Source organism: Leptosomus discolor, chromosome 3, assembly GCF_034619465.1.
Source record: "Leptosomus discolor isolate bLepDis1 chromosome 3, bLepDis1.hap2, whole genome shotgun sequence".
NCBI classification, from domain to species: Eukaryota; Metazoa; Chordata; class Aves; order Leptosomiformes; family Leptosomidae; genus Leptosomus; species Leptosomus discolor.
This window is the reverse complement of record NC_141393.1, coordinates 76,980,603-77,004,808: the sequence shown is the minus strand read 5'-3', so window position 1 is coordinate 77,004,808 and position 24,206 is coordinate 76,980,603. Positions and strand designations below refer to the sequence as shown.

Sequence of the window (24,206 nt, the reverse complement as noted above, 5' to 3'; positions counted from 1 at the left end):
GGTGCCAGCAGAGCTCGCTCCTCTTGCTTTTCCCCAGGGGTGAGCTAAGTTGGGCCTGCACTGGTGAGAGCCCACCATGTACTCCAGTATGTATTGCTACTCATTCTGGGTCTTCATATGGATTTCGGGTTTTACCTATTATTACTTTGGTAAGTTTCACACTCAGTGCATGATAAGCAATTTACTTGTCATTTATATATAGCGTACATTTCCATGCCCCTAAAAAAAAATCTTGAATGTATTACCTTTGCACCTTTTTCACCTTGTCTGCCTTCAGCACCAGTTGCTCCAGGAGGTCCCTGTAAAACATGGAGGCTGAGGTCATAATCTCAGTTTTCTAAAACATTACCAGTGAAAAAATTCTGAGAGGGCAATTTCCACTGTATTAATAAGTAGTAAATGCTAACAAAAGAACGTGAAATTTCTTTCTTGATATTTTATTTATAGGACATAAATCCTAAAGTGTCATATCAGCTCTTTTTCCCTTTATAAAATTTTCTGGTGCTTTACAATATCTAAAAGAATATACATCACTTAACACCCTCTCATATGATGAGGTTAAAAACAAAACAATAGCTTGGAAATAATCAAAACAGGATAGAAAAAGAAAAGGAAAAGAACAATACTGATTTACATATACAGTAACAGTTTTAAACTTGTTTTCCACTGGCTTCTATCTATTCTCTGTAGTTTATCCACTGCCATTCTACAGCACTCAGAATGGCACATACTGCTTTATGCTCTGCCATGGACGGGCTCAGTAAGCATTCTGATTACATTTGGACAGCCAAAAATTTATATATGCCTTAATGTTATCCAGCAATATGAAAGGAAAAAAATAGAAAATTAAATGGATACGAAAGGAAAAAACCAACCACATGACTAGAGTTTGTAAGGAACGAAATAAAGACCCTGCCTACAGATAGCTCTTGGTGTCACGTTTCCTGCTATTCCTCTACAAAAGCTCTGTTTGACTAAGAAGACAGAAGTCAGTTCTGCAGGAAGATGTAGAGATGGGATAAGGTTCAGGTGAAGGCCAGAAAACAGGAGTTGCAGTTGTCTGGCATCACTGTGACTATCACCCATTGTTCATTTTCTTCAGGTTTCAGTGAAAAATAAAAAGACGTTTTTCTCCTCCAAAACATCAAGGGCTGATTTTCAGATCAGGGAATTAATATTCATAGCTTCAGTTATGAACAGAAGCAATATGTTTCTGGGATCTAATGTACTCTTCTGGAAATGGTTCTCTTATACATACTTAGTTTAGAAAAGATCGCACTCAAGATAATGGACCAACTGTTTTCCTACAAGGTTAATTTTTAGCTTGGGAAATGTCTTTACTGCAAGTAGCTATTTCTTGCCAGCCAATAAGCAGCTTAAAGCAAAAGGGGAAGAAAGTGACCGTGATGATCAAATACAAGGTGATTTTCTGAATCTATAAAACTTACTTCCTAAGACTCATCTATTCATTAATACCACAAGCAGTTTGTTATGTAGAAATTAAGAAAAAATGTTCTAAGGATCACCAACAAGAAAAAATCAATCACTTCCCTTTATTTACTGCTTTTTACTTTGTAAGAACAAACAAATAAATGCAGGCCCCTAACAGTAAAGCACTACAACACATTCTTAATTTTGTGGATAAGAACTGTTCCTCCAGTCAAGCAGCTACCTGTGCGCTCTGTGAGCTCAAGGCTTTAGACCAGAGTTTGACCTAATAGCAACTTTTTATACTAGAGCTGAATTTAGCTCAACATTTTTATAACCTGATATATTTCACCATCCACTACTATTGGCACATGCCTTGATCAACTCCACCAGTTTTAATTTAATTCCTGGAAATTTATATTCATTTAAAAACTATTTACATAGAAATATATTAAGACCATTCATTTGCTTCTGAAATTAAGCTTTCTCCAGGGTGGAACTGAACATCTGCAGCAGTGTGTGAACCTTTTGGCCAACAGAGGTAGTTCAGGCTTTCCATCAAAGGTAATGCAAAATGAATGGAATTAACCACAGTGGATTTTGGTCACTGGTTGTGGGCATTAACAGGTTGTTCTCTTGGTATTTTTAAGAGCTGTAAGTGATAAAGGACTTAGTTTTAACTCTTCAAAATACAGAGAAGCTAAAAAGCCCTGGGCAGTGTCATCCAGTTGCTGGCTCTTTGAAACAGGAAGAATAATTTAAGTCACTACTCTTCTAATAATAATCTCTGATGCATGTACCCCTTTGTGTAGGTTGCAGTTGGCTGGGTGGGTCGCAGTTTGCAGCAATGACAAAAAAAAAAAAAATGATTAGCAGGTATATAAATAATCTCAGGAACATTTTAGAAACAGGGCTCTTTTTTTCTTGCATGAATTACTTTACGTGCCCATTGAAAATCCCTTGCACTCAAGCCCCGTATGCATTATAACGTACCCTGCCTAAGAAACTGAAAAGGGTTGAGCGCGGTAGTTTGTATTTGAGAAATATGGTCTCTGCATAATCTAGAACTGCAGCTGCAACATGAATTACCAGGGCTAAACCCACTGTGATCGCTAAATTACAAATACAATGACTCATGATTGCTAAACAAAGGGGGTGCGCTCGTTATCAAACGGTGCCAGCGCTGCGCCAAGCGCACAGCAGCTAAATGAGCTGCTCTGTCTAACAGGCTGTGATTGCCGCCGTGGCACAGATGGTGCTTCTGCAGAGAAAGACTGCTAATTATTATTTATCTTACCTTCCTACACTTGAGGTGTTGGAGTGTCTGGTAAATTTTAACTGACAGAAAGATCTCAATAACAATAATTTTAACTTAATGTATGGCTCCCCACCCTCCCCACTGCAGCTACTACGCTGATTTTTATGATCATTACACTTTAGGTTCAGACACGTTGCCCGATACATTTTATGCAGAACTGAGAAGACAAAAGAACTCATACAGAAACAAACTTGTCCTCAATTTTTGTAACATGAACCTATTGGACATTTTTGTCTGCTCTACCATATTTCATCATTTCATTAAAATAGTTTAAACTGTTGTTTATAGCTGTCTGTCATCTGACTAAAACCATAATTTCCAACACAGAAAACCATTACCACATTTCATCAGTCTGTTAAAATAAGAACCTGATGTATTGTTAGGTGTTCTGGCCATTTGCAATCAAGAGAGAAATCCAGCTTAATTTTTAAGTGGTTTGTATACGCTGCTGAGGCAGCATGGTGCTGTAGCCAAAATGGTTCACTTCTGTTTTTTCTAAGTTAGTCAACATTGTATGTAAAGGCAACTAAACAAATAAACTTTTGCTTCTCAAAATTTAGAGAATGGCTTTGCTGCAGTATTGACCTCTGTTCTTTTATTGAAAGCAGGCAGTATCCCCTCCAGTTGAGGACAAAAATGTATCTCAGTCTTGCACCTTAAATTCTAACATTTTTAGTTCGATATATGGAGCCTTATGTGTATGTCATCCAGACATCTAACTGACTCTAATAAAGAACGCAGCCGAACAGCAGAGAACACAGCTGAAGGGCCTAGCACACTGAGAGGCGGAGAGGAACATAAGCAATCTATCTGTGTTCGTCTTTATGGATGTATATGTTATGTGTTTTAAGAATGAGCGTTGTTGCATGGTCTCTTATCCTCACGCTATTTAACATTTGTCAGATAGAAATCAATGAATTCAAACTAGAGATGTTACCCAGTATTCTATGGCAAATAAAAAGTCCCTAAAAGTATATGCAAAGAATTTTCAGAAAATAATAGTAACATCATAACTGTAGAGTAGTTCAGTCTTTGAATCTACATTTCCAGATAAGCAGGCTTTGGATCAGGAGGCCTTTTGAGATGTTCCACTTCTCATTGCCCACAACTGACTTCTCTCCTACATTGGAAGGAGGAGCTGGGAAATGTGACACCTCCCCAGAAACAGGCTGCACACTGGATGCTGCTGGTCAGCGCTGACGCTGTTGTGAGCAACAGGGAAGCTGTACAGCTGGGAACTCTCACGGACAAGCCCGTAGCAGTTTGTGAACTCCTTGGTTGTCTTAGAGTGCTCCAACAATAAAGTTAACTTTATAACGCAGTTTTAATCTTCAGAGCATTTAATAACATTTCAGAAGCCACATCCTTCTGTGAGGCTGACAAAGTTCGTTCTCTTTTTTTGCAGATAGAGAATTCAGGTGGCGATATTGCAGATGTTTAACACACATATAATGGGAGAAGGATTAGAAAAGGGGTTCCTAGTCCCAAAGCTGTACTAGACTATTTATCTGTTCATCTTGGAACATAACATACATACATGTAATGCCTCAAATTTCCTGGAGAATCTGGGCTGATTTCCATCAAACCTTGACGGAGAACTCGTCAAGGGTTTTGATGATGGAAAGCCCACAGTGAGAGGATGACATGCTGATGAAGAGCAGCCACCCTCAAATCAGACAGAACTGGTAAGGCTGGAGTTGGGTCCTGGGTAGCTGAGAAGTCAAGTCAGTGACCTGCTGTGGACTCCCGCTACCAAAAAGCCTGTTGTGCTGGGTGTTTTTGCAAATGCAAAGTAACTATGACAGCCGATGAAGTGGTAGCCATTTGGTCTGTCCTCTGAGGTCCTGAGCTGGCAAGATGGTTAAATGGGCTTAAATGCTGAGATCTGCAAGCCGACACAAATGTTTCCTACTAAGCTTGGATGCTGTGTTGAATCAGGAATACTAGGAAAGTTGATCAATTTTTCAAGTAGCTATAACGTATTTCTTTAATTAGTGTAAGTTTACTATAAAAGTTCTTTGATTTGCATCATAAGGCTTTGATAACAGCACAAAAATATAATTTTTGGAAACACTACATTTAACTGCTGCTGAGCATTCTTCAGAAAGATGTTACAAAGCTGTTAGCATTGGCTGGCTAGAATGCTAACTTTAGCACTGAAATATTGTTGTTTAATTACTTACGTTTTCCCACCTATAGGTATGAAAACATATATATGTATGTAAAATGTAAATTAATTGATAATTTTATTTCCTGTTTGACTTCAATAACAGTTATGACATGCTTTTACTTCTACACTGCTCTTGTTCACATTCTTCTATCAGTATTCCATTAGCTGACTATTCCTGCCTAAGAAAGTGTAGCAAGTGCTTCTGAGTACATTCCTTTTATTTTAGAACGACATCCTTTTTGGGGGTTATCAAGTATAAGACAACTTTTTTAAACCAAGGGAAATGTGTTTTCCCCACATACTTCCAATGTTTACTCCTATATTTTTACTGTAATATCATCTCTTCTTAAAAGTTATAAACCAAGATAGAATTTATACAGAATAAAAACCTGTCTTGACTATCCAAGCAAAGCAAGGTGTATATGTATATGCCTGTATACAGAAAATATCACACATAGTCTTATTTCATTGACAAGACACTCTTTAAAAGAATTACTGGTTTTTTTCAATTCATTACAGGACATTTTATCATTGAATTAAAAAACAGTCAATACTAAACCAGTCCCTGAAAGTCTGCTCCAATTAATATGTATTTTTAAATCAGCTGGCATTTTGTGCATTGAACCTCCCTTGCATTGAGCTACAGAATCTGGCCTTCTCTTTGTTAATGACAAAAGCACTTCAGCTATATGTTTCCCGTGATGGATTTCATAGCTCTTGTTTTCTAAACAGTGTGTGCACAAATCCATGCTAGATTTGCATACACAGTTACTACGAGTACTTGCACCATAACTACATAGCTGTATAAAGCCTTCTGAGCGTGCATTTATCTGATCTGGTACATGCAGAGATCATTTCAGAAGTCAGGATCTGTAAAATATTAATTATGATTTAAGAAAAAAAATTAATAATAATAATATATGTAATCACTTTGAGAGACTTTATCAATGACTATGTCACAAGGTTTGCCCTTCGTACATTATGGTTTTGGCCTATAAATAGATACATTTAACCTAGTTATTCATCTGAATATAGGACTTTTTTTGGAAGATACACTGGTCTCCCTTATAAAACTGAAGGTATCCATGGTATTAAGGCTTTCTGAAAGGCAGTAGTGGAAATATTTTTTTGGAAAAGCAATTGTTAGGTCTGAAAAGGAATACATTAATTAGGATACACATTTTGTGGAGCTCTAATGATGCATTTTTGTTTCATCCATAGATTTAACCTCTTATTTTGATTTAGACTTGAGCTAAGTGGTCATTAGCGTGCTAGCCCATTTTACCTCTTCAGAGCAGGAATCTGTAAGAGGCTTATTGTTCTGACATGTACTTCCTAAGTGGTCTTTCTTAAAAGACATTCACCATACTGCTTGCCCGTGAGACCCCTGCTCAGTCTGCAAGGTTCTGGTACTTACTGTCAAGGCCTTTAGAGCACCACACTAAAACAGTTCAGGTATTTGCTTATCTCACCAATTAATAGTGATCCTATTACTGTTATCCATCAATAACTAGGAAAAATAGTTTATTCTTGGCCTTCACTTGATAGTTGAAGGTCACTGTATCTGTAGCTGAAGTCTCTTAGATACAATGGGGAAGCTGTATTTATGTCCATGTCTTTCACTAGAATTTGCTTCCCAAGGGAAGCTGGGGGAACCTCTTTGTAACTGGCGAGACTAAATGCAGATTGCTCCAAACGCCGAAACCTGGTCATAAACATAAACTTCAGAAGACCGGGCAGTGAAACTGAGTTCAGGTCCCTTCCGAAACAGAGGGGAAGAGGGTAATGAGAATGAACAACAGATTAAATAAGGAGACTGTACAGCTGAGGAGTTCAAGAGGCTAGATCTAAATGTATGACTCTCAAACTCTGCCAGTTTGTCATTTCAGGGACAGAAAAACAAAAACGGGGTGGAATGTGGCTTTCTAGTGGTATAGCCAGAGCTGCACCTCCATAGAGAGTGGTGTTACTACCGAAATGGTATGTCCTTCTTAATCCAGAATAAAGGACACTTGTTAGGGCTTTTTGTTGAAATTGATTCTACTAATGAAGAGCACTTTTTGTGTTCATTCTGCCAGCAAAGTATGAAGGTTTTAGTTCTTCACTGTTTCTCTTTGGTATAATATCAATACACTACAGACTCTCTACAGGCTTGAAACATTCACATACTCAGCTAATGTAGAATATGATTCTACAAAATGTTTTCTTCAGAATTCAGGAATGGGAGTATTTGGCAATATTTAGCCATATATTTTTCCTAAATTGGAAATGTGTCAAACCACTGGTGACTTGATATTTGTGTTTCTAATATGTTTTTCGTCCAGGTACAATCAGATGCAATACATCCCATCTGTTATGAATGAGCTACTGCCTTCCTGTATAATAAAGTAGGAAGTTCTAATCTGATGTCGAACAAACATACTAATTGCTAATATTCAATCAAGCCATATTTCAGTTCTAGTGCTAAGGTGGCTAATGCTATCATAATCGTTCACAGTATTATAAATGTTTTGCAGGTTGGTGGAGCAAATAGATTATTGTGTAAAATAGATAAAACTAATTAGGCATGTCAGTTCACTCAAGCCTATTAAATAGAGCAATTTAACACATTTTGTTAAATAGCTCTCAGCTTACATTTAAGGATGCCCCCTCCCTTGTTTTTTAAAGTGTAAAAACTGCACCTAATTGCTTGCTGAAGCAGATCCAAAGGTTGATGCATCTAGTACAGTTCTGTACATGTAACATTATTTACTGGTTTTGATTAGCTACATTTTTAAAGCCTGTGACGCTTCAAAGACTTTAGAAATAATGGAATTGCTTCATAAATTACAGAAATGTCTGCTTGTTAATTTTGTATGGAGAGGGGGGTGACATAGGTTTGCACAACAGCTGCAATGAAATTATTTTATTTCAGAGGCTAAAGACACACCAAAGCAGACACATTCTTCCTGCGCCCTGCCAGCAGTCGTGTGCCTAAGGATGATGTCTTGTATTACTGTCATCATCACTCACTCCTGTTAGCAGACTACTTCAGCAGACGTGGAATTCTTACCCTAACAGACACTGAATTCACTTGGGTGAAAAGAAAAAGCACATTTATACGAAATACATTCTTCCCTATGTATTTTTGTTCCACGTGACCCATGTTAAAGGGTTTTCTCTGCTGTTTCTATTTTTTCATCTCTCCCATTATATTACTGAAAAGAAATTTCAAACCTCATGTATGAGTGTCATAACATGGAAAACAAGTAGCTGAAATTTGGTAGGACATAGTGTCTCAGAAAGAGACATGTACAAGAGAAAATGAGAAATTACTTACTCTTTTTCCAGGTGGACCAGGTGGGCCAGCTTCACCTGAAGGACCTGGTGGACCCTGCAATGGAAAATGATGAGCTCGGTGGTAGCAAAGGATAAAGTTATTACCTTAAATGCAATAAATATCTGCAATATGTGGCACCTTTCAGCGGACAGAAAGTAAGTACCAGAAATACACACAGAGGAGTACAGCTGCTTATTCACAAATCCTTTCTTAGGATGCTCTTTGGAAATTTTTAACAGCTTTTGTTACTGCACAAAATGCAATCACTCTTTTTTTTTTTCTTCCCTGTTTGCAACAAAACATTTCAGATCAGAAAGTGGCTGCACACCAGTAACACACGATCTTAGCCTACTGCCTAACTCCATGAAGAAGCTTCTTACTTTCTCAGGTGCTGAAGTCGTTACTTTTGCTAAAATTTTTCACTAACATCTCTGTGTTAGCTGTCCCGTGGGTGGCCTTCCCTTGTAAAATCTTTTGTGCACTGATAGCCATTTGGCTACTCCATCTTGGTAAGCTGTGAGACACCTAAATATTTCAGGGTTGCCGAATGGTTTGATAAGCTTTTCTTCAGGAACAAAACACTCGAAGTTCTTACTGTTAAGTAAGACATACAGATACTAATTTTGTGAAGTTTCCAGGTAAACCCCAGTTTATAACTTACTTCCAGCCGTATGTTCAATGTACTAGCTTTTTTTTTTTTATTTTCAAACTGTACTGTAAAGGATGATAATTCCCTGATAATCAGAACTTCCAGAGCTAGAAAGAGACTTTCCAAAATGGAAACCATATTTTTTGCAATAAAAATTAAATTAACATGTCTTAAGATGGGAATCTACAGAAATAAAAGAACTTTGATGATTAATATGAGCATTTCTTAGAAACTTCTTAACTTTCTTAAAGCAGAAACAGCAAGATTTGGCTTCATTTAATCAGGTCAGCTATCGAAAATCATTTGGCTGCAGCATTCCTTTCTTATGCTCAGAGCTGCTTTATTGTTTGTGGTGCTCAGAAGCTCCAGCATAGATCCTTAACACATCATTTGTTTCTACTTCTAAAAGAAATTGAGCTCTTGCTTCTGATTGTTACTATAATATGGGCTGTTCTATCTCTGCAAGGAAATAAATAGATATTTTTCAGTATAATAGAAAAAGCATCCACTTAGAAAATATTTTTGAGGGTATAAATGTATGGAAACCACTGATTCAGCAAAAGATACTTTCTTAGCATAGGAGAGAATATGCGGCTGAAATAAAATGACAGAAACAACTCACAGGTTGACCAGGATCACCATCTTCACCCTTCTCTCCACCAACACCATCTTGACCCTACAGAATTAATTGGAAAATAAACAAAATATAAGATTCAGCTAAATTAAGTAACTTAGTTTCATATGTGAATATAAGGGCGCTATTTTTATACAAAGCATTTTCCTAAGGACACAAGTTGTCAAAACTTTCTGAAGATTTCTAAACATTTTTTAAGCCTCCAGAAATATGTGAACAGAAGCAGCAGATCTTACAGGCAAGACCTCATCCCCAGACAAGGAGGAGGCAGGATTAACTAGAATTTAGTGCAAACCAAGACTAGGACCTAAAATTGTTTTTAAGTATACTTACAGCTGGACCAGGTTCCCCAGGGGGACCAGGATCTCCAGGAAAACCAACTGGGCCCTAGATAAATCAGGAAAAAAACAAGGAATGTGTCATTCATTGACAAGCAGGTGGAAATCATCACAAATATTTTATGAAGCATATAGCGAATTTAGCTTAACTGTAGAAAATTATATACAGTTCTATATGGAGCACAACGTCAGCAGTGCTTGGTGTTAAAATTATTAAGCTCACTTACTGGGTTACCCTTAGGCCCATCATCACCTGGAGGTCCTTTAGCACCTGGTGGTCCAGCTGCTCCAGGTGGACCAGCCTCACCTTTTTCTCCCCTTTCACCTTTTGGGCCCTGTAGAAAACATATGAACGCAAAACGTCACCTGGAAATTGAATGGCTAAAATAAAGGTTACAATGGCAAAGCTGTTTTGCAGACCCAGACAATGTTACTCCTCAATAAATGCTGGCATGTGAATGGGAAATGAGCACCTCAGCCTCAGATTGGAAAACCTCTGAATCTCAGGTCGAGTGCCAACATCTGCACCCAGTTTGCATCGACGGACAGACTTCAGAGAGGAAAACATGCAGGCCAAAGTTAACACTTTTGGAAGAAAAAATAGCTACTCTTTTAGGAAGTCTTCAGCTTCATCCTCTAGCTGTTGGTACAAGACATGGCTACAATTTTAAGGAAACAAATTGCATATTAATAGTATAAGTTCTTTACTGAAAAGCTACAAGAAAACATACACAAGTATGCAAGAAATCTGATTAAATGCTTTCTGAGGTAAGCGCAACCAGATACCTTAGTTCAACATAATAAAGGTTAATAATAAGACAAAACCAAAATACTCACAGATGTTCCAGATTCTCCAGGAGGCCCAGGGTTACCAGCTTCTCCAGGTTCACCCTGTAAATGTGTGAAGATAAATTGATGAGTCATTAGGGAGAATATTTATATGAATTTAATTCTGTTATTACATATTTTTCTCATGCTTATTCATGAGAACAGCTTACAGGAATTGTTTTTTATTGAGTCTACCTAAAGGGGGTTGAATTACATATAGTTTTGCAGAACAGGAATCTGAAATTTTAGAGAGAATATATCAAATTAAGCTTTTCATGAGCCAGGGAGACTAACCTTCCCTTTGGGTTTGGAAGATCTTCCCCTTCATTATGCCATATAATACAAATTTCCTGATTGTCAGCTTTCTTTCTAGTCACAGAAAAGCCAAAAAAGTACATTGACTGTGTATATTTTTTTCTCTAGAAGATACATTTTACCTGGAAGCAGATTTCAACAAATAAGAGAATACTGCTTGGAAATGAATGTCAATGGAGTGAAGATATTATTGCTGTAGCTACTGTTAGAATAAAAAAATATATAAAGAAAAACATAAGGATAAAATAATAGCATAACAGTCAGTAAACTGAAAAGGTTGGTGGTTCAAGCCCACGCAGGGACACCTTTACCTGCAGAAGAGAAGGCTCCAGGAAGACCTAGTGGCCTTCCAGCATTTAAAGAGGGCCTACAGGAAAGGTGGGGAGGAACTCTTTGTCAGGGTGGGTAGTGATAGGGCGAGGGGTAAGGGTTTCAAACTGAAAGAGGGGAGATTTAGATTAGATGTAAGGAAGAAGTTCACCATGTAAGGGTGGTGAGACACTGGCACAGGTTGCCCAGAGAAGCTGTGGTTGCCCCCTACCTGGCAGTGCTCAAGGCCAGGTTGGATGGGGCTTGGAGCAACCTGGTCTGGTGGGAGGTGTCCCTGCCCATGGCAGGGGGTTGGAACTAGGTGATCTTTAAGGTCCCTTCCAACCCAAACCATTCTGTGATTCTAAAACTTTCAGGACAGGCCACAAAGGTGTACGCTATGTATCTACTGCTGATGGAAATTGTTTAGAAAACAGTTGTTGACACCATATGAAGATCTGTGCAAGTCAAAGATTGTACACTATTAAGTGAACGTTTAAGTTAATTCAGTCTCTTTTTGAGCTAATACACAACCTTAGCTCAGAGACTGTCCTTGCAATTGTTCATTCTAAAGTTTAGTTATGACTGATTATTTTCTAGCTCAGTGGTCTGATAAATAAACCTTTATAGAAAATGACTCTGTTAGTAGAATATTTAGCTATTAGAATCACAGACACAGAAATCAGTGAAAGGATAACAGAACCTGCTTTATGATTGTCGTGGAGCGCTGAGATAAGAACTATGTATTTTTATTCCAAAGGATTTCTCAATGCAGCTGCTAATGGGGGGGATTTTTTTTTTCCCCTCATATATATTCTTTTTCTAAACCAAATGAACGTTGCCAATAATTATGCCTATAAACAAGAGCACTTGAATGCTGAAAATGCATTTCAACCAATCCCCTCTGCTGAACTCAAACACAGATTTGGAAAAAATTTGTGTATCCTTCATATCCTGTATGACCTGCATGCCCCTCTTCATTCTGTGACAATTCAATTAATACAACATGCATGTCTGTCATTTCCACACAGACCTTATAAAAGTATAAATCATAAAATCTGAATTTTAAACAAATCTTATAGTGTAGATACTGAACGTTTTTTCACAGAAGCTAATGGCAGCACGATGACCTCACTGGGACCAGAATTTGGCCCAATGTAAATATTACGTTAGATGAATGGAAGAAGAGCAGAGTACCCAGCTGAATTCCAGAATAGGATAATTAACAGATAACCACAATTTTAGGAGCTATATTAAAATGTCCTTTAGAAAGGGCACTTTTAAAGGGCGAATTTGCCTTTAGAAACTGTGGTATGTTTTATTAGACGTACTTAAATTTGCAGTAATCTTAAAAATTAATGATCCCTTTTAGTACTTAATATTCGTTTGCCTCTGTGATACAGCATTTATTATTAAAAAAAAATAGTGGGTACTTCAGGTCAATAAGCATTAAGTATGTTTTCTAGCAAAATTCATAATCTTAATTTCCTTATCCTCTGCACAGGGTTTACTGAACCTGCAGCATCATTGGTATTGTGGATTTTGTCCGTGCCCACTATCAATCAGATTCATGTAGCAACAGAGAATGAGGTCTGGAATTAGCAAAAAAATTAATGCTATTCAAGTTAGCACATAAATTATATCTAACAGAGTCCACAATATAGACCCTTTCAACAGGTGTCCCCATTGCAGGACTGGCTAAATGAGTGACGTAAGAGCACTAATTGTGCCAAATCTTGCCTGAGAAGCACTTGTGCCAGTATAACCCCCTTCTAAGCTTCTCAGGGAGTAAGTTCGTTTCCTGCCGTTCTGCCCAATGATACTGTAATTTATGATGATTCACAGTTGATTTGTAATCTACTCTTTATCCTTCCCATTGACAAACACATCTTCATTTTATGGTATCACTCAAGAAAAGATGGGCCTTCTCTGACATACTGACCTATACCTGGGGACAAGGGGGGGAACACTGTGCTCCTGGGATCTCAGGGGTGCCGGCTGTAGCACACATGTTGAAAATGGCAGATGCAGGCAGCCTGTACGAGCTCTGTGCATAGTAACTCCCCAATAAGCAGCAGTGTGGAAGATGGCAAAATTGGAAGTGCTAGAAAATGTCAAGATGTTCCCCTTAAAGGGCATCTGTGAAAGGTGAGACCAGTTAAAGTTTCATCTCACATTAATACTTCTAAATCATTGCTCTATTAGGAAATATGACTCTTCCCTGTATGCAGTCCTTGGTTTTCCTGACACTGATTTTTATATGCCAAATATTAGGTACTATCAAAGGTACTAGACAGCTGCTGAGGGAACTAAACAATGTTTTGATAGAGAAGATTGTAGCTGGTATATATTTACAGAGTGAGTATTTATAGCTACTAAAAACTGTGCAATCTGTAGGTTATTGTTTGCCCTTGTCTGTCTTTGCATTTTGGTAAGGATGGTATTAATTCAGAATCGGATGCACCTTCTCCGTGGGAAATATCTGATGTTCTTTTGGGAAATAGGTTTTATGGTCTGATATTAGATTCATTCCACCTCTGGAATTTTTTTCTTCTTTTGTTATCTGGTCAGGTCTTTTAAAAGTTAGTGTGGTCTTTCTTAGGCAAAGCCTTCCTCTGACAGAATTTCAACATGCACTGTAACCTACAAAGGGCCCTGTCATTTGATGGACATGTTTAATTCTGAAAACCTCCTTGGATTAAGCAAGTAGAATGATTTCTATCAGGCTAAGGAGAGCAGTTTAAAAGTTATTTGCCTTTTTATGGCCAGTTCTAGAGAACTGTCCATACAAAGCACAGAGACAGAGAGATCGTGGATGGAAGGCTGCCACCTTTTGGTTAAATTCTGGGACGTGGTCGTTTATTTTGTAAGAACGAGAGGCAACTTTGCAACTGACTGCAACTGTGAAAAGGATTCAGTTACACCTTTGCTCCTTTTTGCCATCCTCACAAAATAGAAAATAAGAAAGAGAAAAATTGTGACTCCAGAAGGCAATCCCTTTTCACACAGGTATGCATATGCAACTGTGGAGAGCTAAATTTAATCAACAGAGAAATTCTAAAGCTGTGCTTTATTTTCTGGGATGGCTTACATTTACAAGCATGTTGGAGAGATGGAGAAGGATGAGAAGAGTCACAGTGAGTCATGTAAAGTTATTAAAGTAATTTGTTAGGGCAGATATTCAGGTATCATAAACTGTCATAGACACATTTCATTACGTACCTTAGCAATTGTCTGCACACAAGTGTGCGGAAAAATGATAGGCTCACATAAAGATGCCTGGGCAAACTTAGAAGACATGTTTTTAAACCTAGGGCCAGAATACTCAATTGATTTTGTCCTCTCACTTGCATCTGCGGTATAAATCAATGACTGCTTAAGCGTGCAAACTATTGATTCCACTCATTTACTGTGTTGGGCTCCTTATTACTGTACTATTTTAAAAATTGGTTTAGAATGATATAACAGGAAGGAGTATAAACCCAGATAAGTCTAGTGCTTTTCTAACATCAGACCTTTTCATACAGTAAACCAGATCTGTTTTCATACAGTAAACCAAACTCTAGGAGGCTACAGAACTAACGCGTAGGTTCTGCAGACATTCATTCTGCATTACTCATGGACCCTGCCAGTCTAACACATGCTGTGGAGGGGAGAAAAGCTGGAAGAATGGCAGAGGACTCAGCGCAGTTATCACAGATTAACCTAAATTAGAAAGGTGAATTTATTTTACTAGGCTTTGTGGAAGAAGAGTGTGAGGTTAATGTTACTTGTTCTGTTTCCTTTCTGGGTTGTAAATTCTAATGTAATGTAAAACATCTAAGGCCCAGCTTTGAGAAGTGTGAGCAACTTGCTAGGTATTTAGAATATCTGCATGTTAGGCCTTTGATATCAAATTAGAGATACGCATGTGTTGGTACATTTTGTTTTTCTCCTTTTTCTTAATTATAAGCACAACATAGAGAATAATCTCTGGGTGGAAGGTGGATTTAAGTGGTTCTAGTTGAGTGGAAGTCTCAAGACTTCTAGACTGCTCCATCGAGGCTACAGGCATTAATAATGCAAGACTACAGGCACATTTGTACTGCAGATGTCTTTGAACATTTAGGCCTTTGTGGGTACAGCAGAGGAAACAACAAGCGAGTTAAAAATACACGGCACTGTGACCAAATTGCTTAGAATTTGCTAGAAGATAAGAGGGCTTTGAAACTTCAGTATTAATGACAAAATACCTCCTCGTCTAAGCATTCAAATATGAAAGTGAGCAAATCTATTTCACTCCCCAACAGTGACAGGGAGGACACCAAAATGTTTTTCCACACTCTACAATCAGTGCTGCATTCCATTATCTGTAGCATGGTATGTCTTTCCTGAATGGGGTGAGGAGGCCAAAGCATGCTGACGTAATAAAAAAAAAAACATTGGGGAAAAAATATGTGGGAAGAAAAGGGAAAGAGAAAATGCATGTTTTGTTTAAAAGCATGAACTGTCCTCCCATTGCAGGAACTCCTCCTGACAAAATAACTCTTTGATTTCTAAGCTTGCAAAACTCATTAAATGGAACTGAAATTAAGAGGGAAGGTATCCTAACTAGGAAAAAAATGCATGTACTGAAACTTGAGGAGGAGGAAAGTAATTAGAATAAATAAAAACTTTCAAAATAACATACTTGGAAGCTTCTCTGTGTGAGTGCAGAGAATATGGGAAATAAGCAAGAGGAAATAAAAATGACAGCCAGTGATAAAGAGTCCAAATTTCATGTTCTTGAATTAAATTTGGTGGGCTGATTGTTGCAAATAGGGATTCTAAATCACATAAGAAGAGTCACAGGGAGAAACAAAGGACTAAGGAGTTAAATATAAGTCAGTGTTTTTACAAAATGACTGGAATATAATTTGATCATGAAACAGTAAAAATTAAAGAGGTGATTGAAACCAATGGCAAAATTCCAATTGACTTCAGTGGGCCACAATGTTATACAAGGTGTTTTTTAAAGCAGTGAATATAATGGGTGCTACCCTGGATGTAGTGTTCTCGTAATAAACATTTTTTTCAGTACCCTAGTGGTCACAGGAAGAATTTTTCTTCCCACAGTGCTCTTTTTTTCCAGCATTCCACTGACATACCGACTGGTTTTTTGCAATAACTTTTTTTGCCATCTCTACCGACTCTTACATTCACACATGCTTTGGTACTCTTCCCTGACAGAAAAACACATCCTGCGGCTCTTCATGAGGCCAAGCTCTCTTTTAAGAGAGGCTGGAGGAACAATGTCACAAACTTGGGAGATTAGAGGGAACTTCCTTGTTAATAACGCAGTCAAGCAGGAAGGCATCATGTTTTGTACATCTTATGCAATTCTGGGTAAAAAAGATTGAAGTCGCAAGCATTCCACCGCTACCAGGAGGTGAGTTGATGCCCAGAGCCACATCCTGAGAAACAGGGAACGCAACGAAGCACTGTCCACTTAAGACATGACAGTGCTACCATGAATAAACTGCAGTATAAAGATAATATTTTCATCTGCTTGGGCTCAGTACCCTTTGATCTCAAAAGACAAAGAAGGGAGACAAAGTAATATATTTTTCCATCAAGCCATATATTACATTACATTATTCTAGTACTCTCTTTGCTACATCTCAGAACACTGGTAAGTGATTTATTTGATGGGCATGTAGAAAAACATCATGAAACATCTGAAGATTCTATTAAAAGAATAGTTTGGTCATACTGATAAGAAGTTGGTGATTCCTTTTGACATGGCCCTAATGTAAGTGAAGGGTTATGTAAAGAAAAGACATTTTAGTGAAAAAACCAGACACATAACCAAAATTTTATGGTAGTTGTCAACAATATTGAAAAGCAACATGTCAAAGCTCTTTTGTTATCACAGGGGAACAAGAGGCTTGTGAGATACTACAGGATGAGCTGCAGATTTTCTTTTTTTTTTTTTTTTTTTTTAATTAGTCATACAAATGATCCTGGGAATATAATAGCAACTTGCTTATCTTGTGAAAAGAAAGAATACTGAAACGCTCGGTGAAGCAGAGTGACATGCTTTTGGACAGTGATCAAGAAGGGGATCATGACAAGTATATTTGATTGACCTGGTACTTGAGTCACTATTTGTAAGTTCATAGATCTGATGGATTTATACCTAAAGGTACAATTATTGTACACTGTGTCAAAGAGAATATGTGGATAGATGAAAGGGAGCAGAAGTTAAGACTTCTGAAGTGCTGAAGTTCAGTAGCGGCGTATGAGGAAGATGAGGGAAAAGATACCTGTGCATTTAATTATCTCATGGGACAGGAAGAAAAAGGGGAAACTTGCTTCCTATTCTGAAAAGTTATCAAAATGGTGAGCTTTCCGAAAAACCACCAGTACTGAGATTCCTAGGAATATCTTTTCTAGGACTCATTGACATCAGTGTTTAATTGAATATGTATGATATTCTGTGGCAAATATTTAAATACCCAAGAGCAATCTACATAGTTTCTCAATAAGTTATTTATACAGTGGCCTGGAATATATTTTTGTTCTGTTTCCTTCTCCTTATGCTGCTTTCAAAATCTTTTTTCCAAATCCAAAGTTAAAGAAAAAATCCATATTAAATCTGTAACATTACAGGAAAATGCTTTAAGGCTTACACTAATAATATGGCTGAGGTCATCTAACTTGGTGAAATAAACATAAATAAGAAGTTCAAGAGACTCTTTTTTGAATTTTGTGTTTGCTCAGCATTTTATAATAGTTTACACTGGTGATTCAAATAAGTCACACAAACGAAGCCATTGCGTCTGTTGCATACAGTATCCTTCCTTTAAGAAAAAGGAAGACATATTTAATATGCTCTTTGGTGAAGATGTGAAATAAAAAAAACCCCACAAACCCCACCCTATATACTGGTAGGAAATTTTCTGAATAGAGAACTGAAAATAGCAATGAAAATAATTTTGATGAATTCTGATACATTAGATAGTGGCTTATATTCCTAACATTCCAGATAGGGGGCTATATGATATTCTAAGCTATGCCAGTATAAAATGAAAAACACTTGAAGCCAATAATGTTACTGTAGGCATAAAATTATGTACTTAAGGAAATAACCGTAACCTTACTTTAATCCGTCACCTGAAAACTACCTTTTCTGCTCCAAAGCTCTTTCCTCTGATTGTTAAATATTTCTGTGAGGTAAAATGTGAAATAAAAAGACCAACCATGGTAAGTCAGCCATTAGGAATATAGCTAGATCACTATTAACATTTGGGAACTGTAATAAATCTATATAGCTCAGAAGGATAATCAAAATATATATTCATATTCCTATTCCAATGTTTTCTCTTTCTAGGTGGTTATTATCAACACTCACCTTTTCACCAACACCTCCAACAGAGCCAATTGAGCCTGGGGGGCCTTGAGGACCCTACAATGGTAAAAGAAGTTAGTTATCCCAAATATAGTGCTTATTACTGAATTACTGAGAGAAAAAAAAAAAAGGTTAATTCTTACATCGGCTCCATTAGGACCCTGGGGACCTCTTGGACCTGGCGGGCCAGGTGGACCCTGTATGAAAGAGACAATTTAATATAGTTACAATCATGAAGAGTAAGTCCAGTGGGGCTTTTTTGGCCAGTGAGAAATAATATACTCAATCTGTAGAGGACTTTTAATATTTGCAGTGCTACAGAAACAGCAGGGCCAGGTTGCTGCCTATGGCATGAGTTCACAAGGTGACAGGGGTTCCAGGCTCTGTTATACAGTACCTGAGCTGGAAATGATCCGATGCTTAGGGCTCCTGAGGATCGGTTTCCTGCATTGTATCTGCCCTGCAGGTTACCTGCATACCCATTCCACTGTGCAAGGACCCTGGAGTAGCTTATATGTCTGGTGACAGCCACGTGACAGTACGGCACCGTGGTGCCTAGAGATGGGCTATAATAAAGCATCCAGGCTTGGCATAGGGTGTTGGAGGCAAATGTGTACTGTAGGTAGCTTGCTTTTCAGTCAGAACCAGCCCAGAAGGCATTCTGTCAACTGCATAAACAGTTGGAAAATGTAGTCTCAAGATTACCCAGAGAAACAGAGTAAACAGCCAAATATTGTTTACCATCTTCTGGCCTGCAATTACCTGAAGCTACGGTACAATGCACTGCATTTCAGAAAAGCAGCTCCAAACCCTCTGGTCTCTCCTTTTTCTCTTTCCTGAGCCTGCTTGCCACTGTCCTGCTCAGGCACACACAGCATCTGCTTTGCTACCTACTCGTCAGACTATTTTCTTAAGTTACATAACTCTTGATACTAAAGATAAGGAGATGGATGTGGGAAAGCAAAGTAAATCCCAGGAACACAAGAATGTTTCATGCTCAGGAACCAAATGCAGGAGGAGCTTATCAAATTGTGAGCTACAAAGAAAAGACAGTAACACATTTGTGTCCTCTGGAGTGACCAATGGGGAAGAAGTCTTACCATTGGGCCCACATCACCATTTTCACCCTTTTCACCTGGTGGGCCAGGCAGACCCTAGAACACACAGAAAAGAAAAGAAAACTATTAGTAGTATGGAATGATGAGTTAGAAATCAACATGAAAGAATACAAATCAGACCTACATGTGGAACTTGTGAACATGGGGGGCGGGGGGGGGGGGAACAAGAAAAGAAAACCTATTTGAGTTAAAATGAAAAAAAAAAAGGAGTTTTTTATATTACAGCAAATGTACAGGTAGTCCTAGGATGCTTAAACCACGTGAGGCAGATAAGTTTTGAAAAAAAAAATGGACACAGAAATGCTAGAGTGACTTTAAAAACACTGCCATCATTATCCAGACCCCAGGTGGGTGTCTGGATAATTTGATTTATGCTATGATACATGCACATGTAAAGAAAACACGATCAGTGCAGCACAGTGAAGTGGTATGCGAAGGTGTCTAAGCTACCTGAGTACTGGAAGCTGTGTAACTGCTGTAATAAGGTGTCCAGTGGAGGTGATAAATCCTGCTGAGAGGCATTGCATTGGGTTATACAAACATTTCCTTGGAAGCAAAGTGTCCAAGTTTGACTAGTAACAAACACCAAGAGAAGGAAACCGCAGCTGGTGCTAATACTGACATCTAGTACAACGTTACCACAGCTCTGAGCACTGTCACCACTGAGCTGGGCATTCCTACACGCAGCATCAAAGCTTGGCTTCTATAGAAAGCAGATCCCCTGGATCTGGAGTCAATAGCATTGTATCGATTTACATTACGTTAAGATCTGGTTCTGGTTTTGTGAGCTGCAAAATGTCATAGAATTTAAAAAATGACGGGTACAGGTTAAGGTTTGGCTCAGTGAAAGGGATGAGTTCGTTCACGCATGGTGGACAGAAAGCAGATACACTGTTTAATATATTCAAACAATAATACTGTAATTTTCCATTTTTTGAAAGAGAGCATATGTGATTCATATTACAGCTTAATGCATGGGTTAGAAATAGTTTTAAAGTGCTTTGTGCTCTAATGTTAATTACACGGAAATGAATCAAAGGTCCTAAATGTCTTGTTCACTGTTTTGTTATATTTAAGCAAATTAAATTTTTGAACAAGCAGGATTTTTCAACTGTAATTCTCTGGATGCAGCAGTGAGAAGCCTACATTTTACTGTATGCTTGCTTTGTGTTTTTTGACTCATAAAATAACAATTTTAAGAGGAAAAAACATGAAACTATAGGAATCTGCCAGTGATGGCAGCAGTGTATAAGCATCATGGAGTTCTGCTAATCTTTCAGAGCACAAGTAGTGTGTGTGCTGGTGTGACTAAGAAACACACTATGTGCCAAAACCTGTTGTGAAAATACAGTAAATGACTAGGACATGTATTTAACATACATGTTAAATATGCTTCCAGGTTGAATCTTTTCTTTAAAATGGGTATCTCCAGTAAAAGGAAGTGCTTTTGTTAGAACAGAAATGCTCGGAGTCTATAAATGAATGAATTACTGAATGAAATTCTAAAGCCTATGGTAGCCAGGAGTTCAGTTTCAGAGCATCCTACCAATATCCCTCAGCATTAAATCTCCTACTTATGCATGAACTCTATGAATATGGGATCTTTCAGTTCTTATTAACTGATGCTATCATTTGTTTAATGGAAGACAATACTCATTCAGTTTCTGACACAGAAATCAGGAGGGTTCTTACAGGGGGAGGGTAAAATAATAAAGGAATTTACCTGTAAGCCAATGGGGCCTGGAGGGCCAGGGAAGCCTCGAGGACCTTCATCACCTTTTTGCCCAAACATCCCTTGCTGACCTCTTGGGCCTGGCTCCCCATCACCTCCCTGTTTGGAAAAAGCAAAAAGCAAAAATATCACAGGTCTGATAATAACAGAAAAAGCTCCACGGAAATGACTGGGAAAGAACTACAAGAGGGCTCAGAATCACTCCCAATGTCTCTACAAATGCATGTGCACTACCTTGATCGAATGAAATCTGTTATACAAATACAATACAAGCATATAACCTGGTTTCATGTAGGTCACATTATACTGCATGTCTCATAAAATTTTTCCCTGAATACCTCTTCTCTTTCACATCTGCATAAACATTCTAGTTGTTGAGTACCTACATATTAGTAAATATGATTAGCATATACTTCTACCAGTCTTCGTGGCAGAAGAATTCAAAGCCCTTTACATAAAAATGAAAATCGATCTGCCTGGTATCAAGTGGATTTTAAAAAGAGATACTTGTTTTAAATGCATCTGGTACCAAGCTGATTTTACCACTGACTATCATATAAACCATCAACTTCGCTGAAAGGATGGGCCTTATTCACTATTTACACTTTCATTTTTAATTATTTCTTCAAATTATTGCGCTGCTGTAAATCTGCAATGAGATAACCCCTATGCAGGCTTCTTTACAATAAGCAACCGCATGTAAGGGGACAATGATAGAACTGATAACAGTGATTTGAAATATATTCCTGGGTAAGGACCGTGCAGTTCAAAGAAAGTATCAGATGAGTTATGGCAGATTGGGGTTTGCTCTGAATAAGCTACTTACAGCTATACCAGGGGCGCCAACAGGACCCTGGAGACCTGGTGGACCCGGAGGACCCTGCAACAAACAAACATCCAAAAGGAAAAGTTAGCGATTATGGCATCTGGAATGAGATTAAAAGCAAATAGAGAGACAACCCTATTTACATGATCAAGGTCTATTAAGCGTTTCTACATTTCTCCATAGAGAATGTAGCATTATTCACAAGTCTCTTCCACTCAGTATAAACAATCATTATTTGTTTATCTCTCAAAAACTCAGATTTCCGCATAGACTTGACACCAGCATTTACTGAAATCACATTTGTAGTATTTCAGAATATTTAAAACCAATTTCCATGCAAACATGCATTAAAATGAAAAATACTTCTTTCACAATGAAAAATATCAGACCTTTCAATGAGGCTTGTGCAGGAAAACTAAACCTTTAAAGCATCATCTACGAATGGATCTTTAAATGGAATGCTTATTATTTGGATTAGTTTTTATGAAATTGCAAATGGTTTTTGCAACAGCACAAAGCTTATTTTGACCTCCAGGAGACATGAAAAAGTCTAATGTCTTGTTGAGCTCTGGGAGTCACATTCTTTTTGATATTCAGTCTCTTTCCAACAGACTGGCAAAAAATGCGTCTCTGAGAGGAACAACTTAATTTTTTCAATCTCCTTATGTAATAACTTTCTAAGTTATATTGCGCCTAATTTAGAAGTCAGTTATGCAGATATGAGAATGCAAGATACTAGTTTGTTATGCCGTTAAAATTATGTGGTAGGTTGAATCTGGTTTTTGCACCAGCTAGAAAGATTAGGCTGATAAAGAGTGAAGCTAAGAAAGCGTAAAACCTTACACCTGGCAATGGCTGAATTCTGCTCTGCTATTTCAGATGGCAAGGAAGTTGTCTGCAGTTTTGAGGGTGGGAATTCTAATTTAGTGCAGAATTCTGCTTGGATTTAAAGACTTTGCTAGGGCGAAAATAAGATTATTCTGCCCTTTATAGGAAGATTAGGAAAAGGGACTTCTTAAATCTTGTAGTCTATTTCTCTCTTTGGGTCCTATGTATATTTTAGAGTATCTTATTTTCTAGTGAGTTTGAAGTGTTGAGCTTTGTATGTCTCTTTTATAATTTTCTAATACGTGATGGCAATGGGTGACGGAAAGCTTTTCAGCCTCTGTGGTGACATATCTAAATGAAAGGACTCCTAGGAATGCTCCTGTTGACTGGGAGGTTTATCACAAGAAAAGGAATTAGCAAGCATGAATTTTTTAAAAAAATCATATTGGAATGGATCACTTCTACACTCTGCAGGACGCTTCTACCTGGTCCTTCATTTTATACGGCCCAGAATGAGATCTACACATTTTAAATCTCATTTAAATACTTGTTTTGATAGAAAGCATTACTCTGCAATTGATTAATGAGAAGTTATTTGGACACATGGCCAGACTCTACTTTCCATTGCTCTGGAGGGCAAATGGAGAGAGACTGGACAGACTCATCAGGAGAGAATCTCCAGTTACTAAAGGCAGCTGTGGTAACCATGGAGGTTTTGAAGCTCTAGAGAGGATGTACATCAACAATGAAATTGTGCTGTCCCTAGCTAGGATATGGCAACGTAGTATTTTTTGTCAGGCGCAGTATAGTTAAACCCCAAACATAAATCTGTGTTAGTTTCAATGAGGAATTGAAGATATTTCCAGCTCTTCTTAAACAGGAAAGAGGGATTTATTCTTCTTTGCTCTGTGTCCTTGCGGTGAATAGGCTCTAAATGCCCACCAAGGCTTTTGTGGGTGTCTGGGTGATGTGAATATCTCTTCTTTATTTCCTGTGGTTTCAGAACTAGGTACTTACTTCCTCTT

The 24,206-nt window shown here is 37.9% G+C and overlaps 1 protein-coding gene across 6 annotated transcripts in view; it reads right to left on the bottom strand.

Moving 5' to 3' along the window:
- COL11A1 (collagen type XI alpha 1 chain) overlaps positions 1–24,206 on the bottom strand; it is a 159,689-nt gene that overhangs the window by 14,722 nt on the left and 120,761 nt on the right. For all 6 annotated transcript variants that reach the window (XM_086462635.1, XM_086462636.1, XM_086462638.1 and 3 more), the window contains 11 exons: positions 22,354–22,407; positions 21,519–21,626; positions 19,778–19,831; positions 18,821–18,874; positions 18,681–18,734; positions 10,694–10,747; positions 10,084–10,191; positions 9,852–9,905; positions 9,507–9,560; positions 8,236–8,289; positions 246–299 (listed from right to left, as the gene is read on the bottom strand). In XM_086462635.1, the coding sequence (XP_086318761.1) occupies positions 246–299; positions 8,236–8,289; positions 9,507–9,560; positions 9,852–9,905; positions 10,084–10,191; positions 10,694–10,747; positions 18,681–18,734; positions 18,821–18,874; positions 19,778–19,831; positions 21,519–21,626; positions 22,354–22,407 (702 nt within the window). The remainder of the gene's footprint in view (positions 1–245; positions 300–8,235; positions 8,290–9,506; positions 9,561–9,851; positions 9,906–10,083; positions 10,192–10,693; positions 10,748–18,680; positions 18,735–18,820; positions 18,875–19,777; positions 19,832–21,518; positions 21,627–22,353; positions 22,408–24,206) is intronic.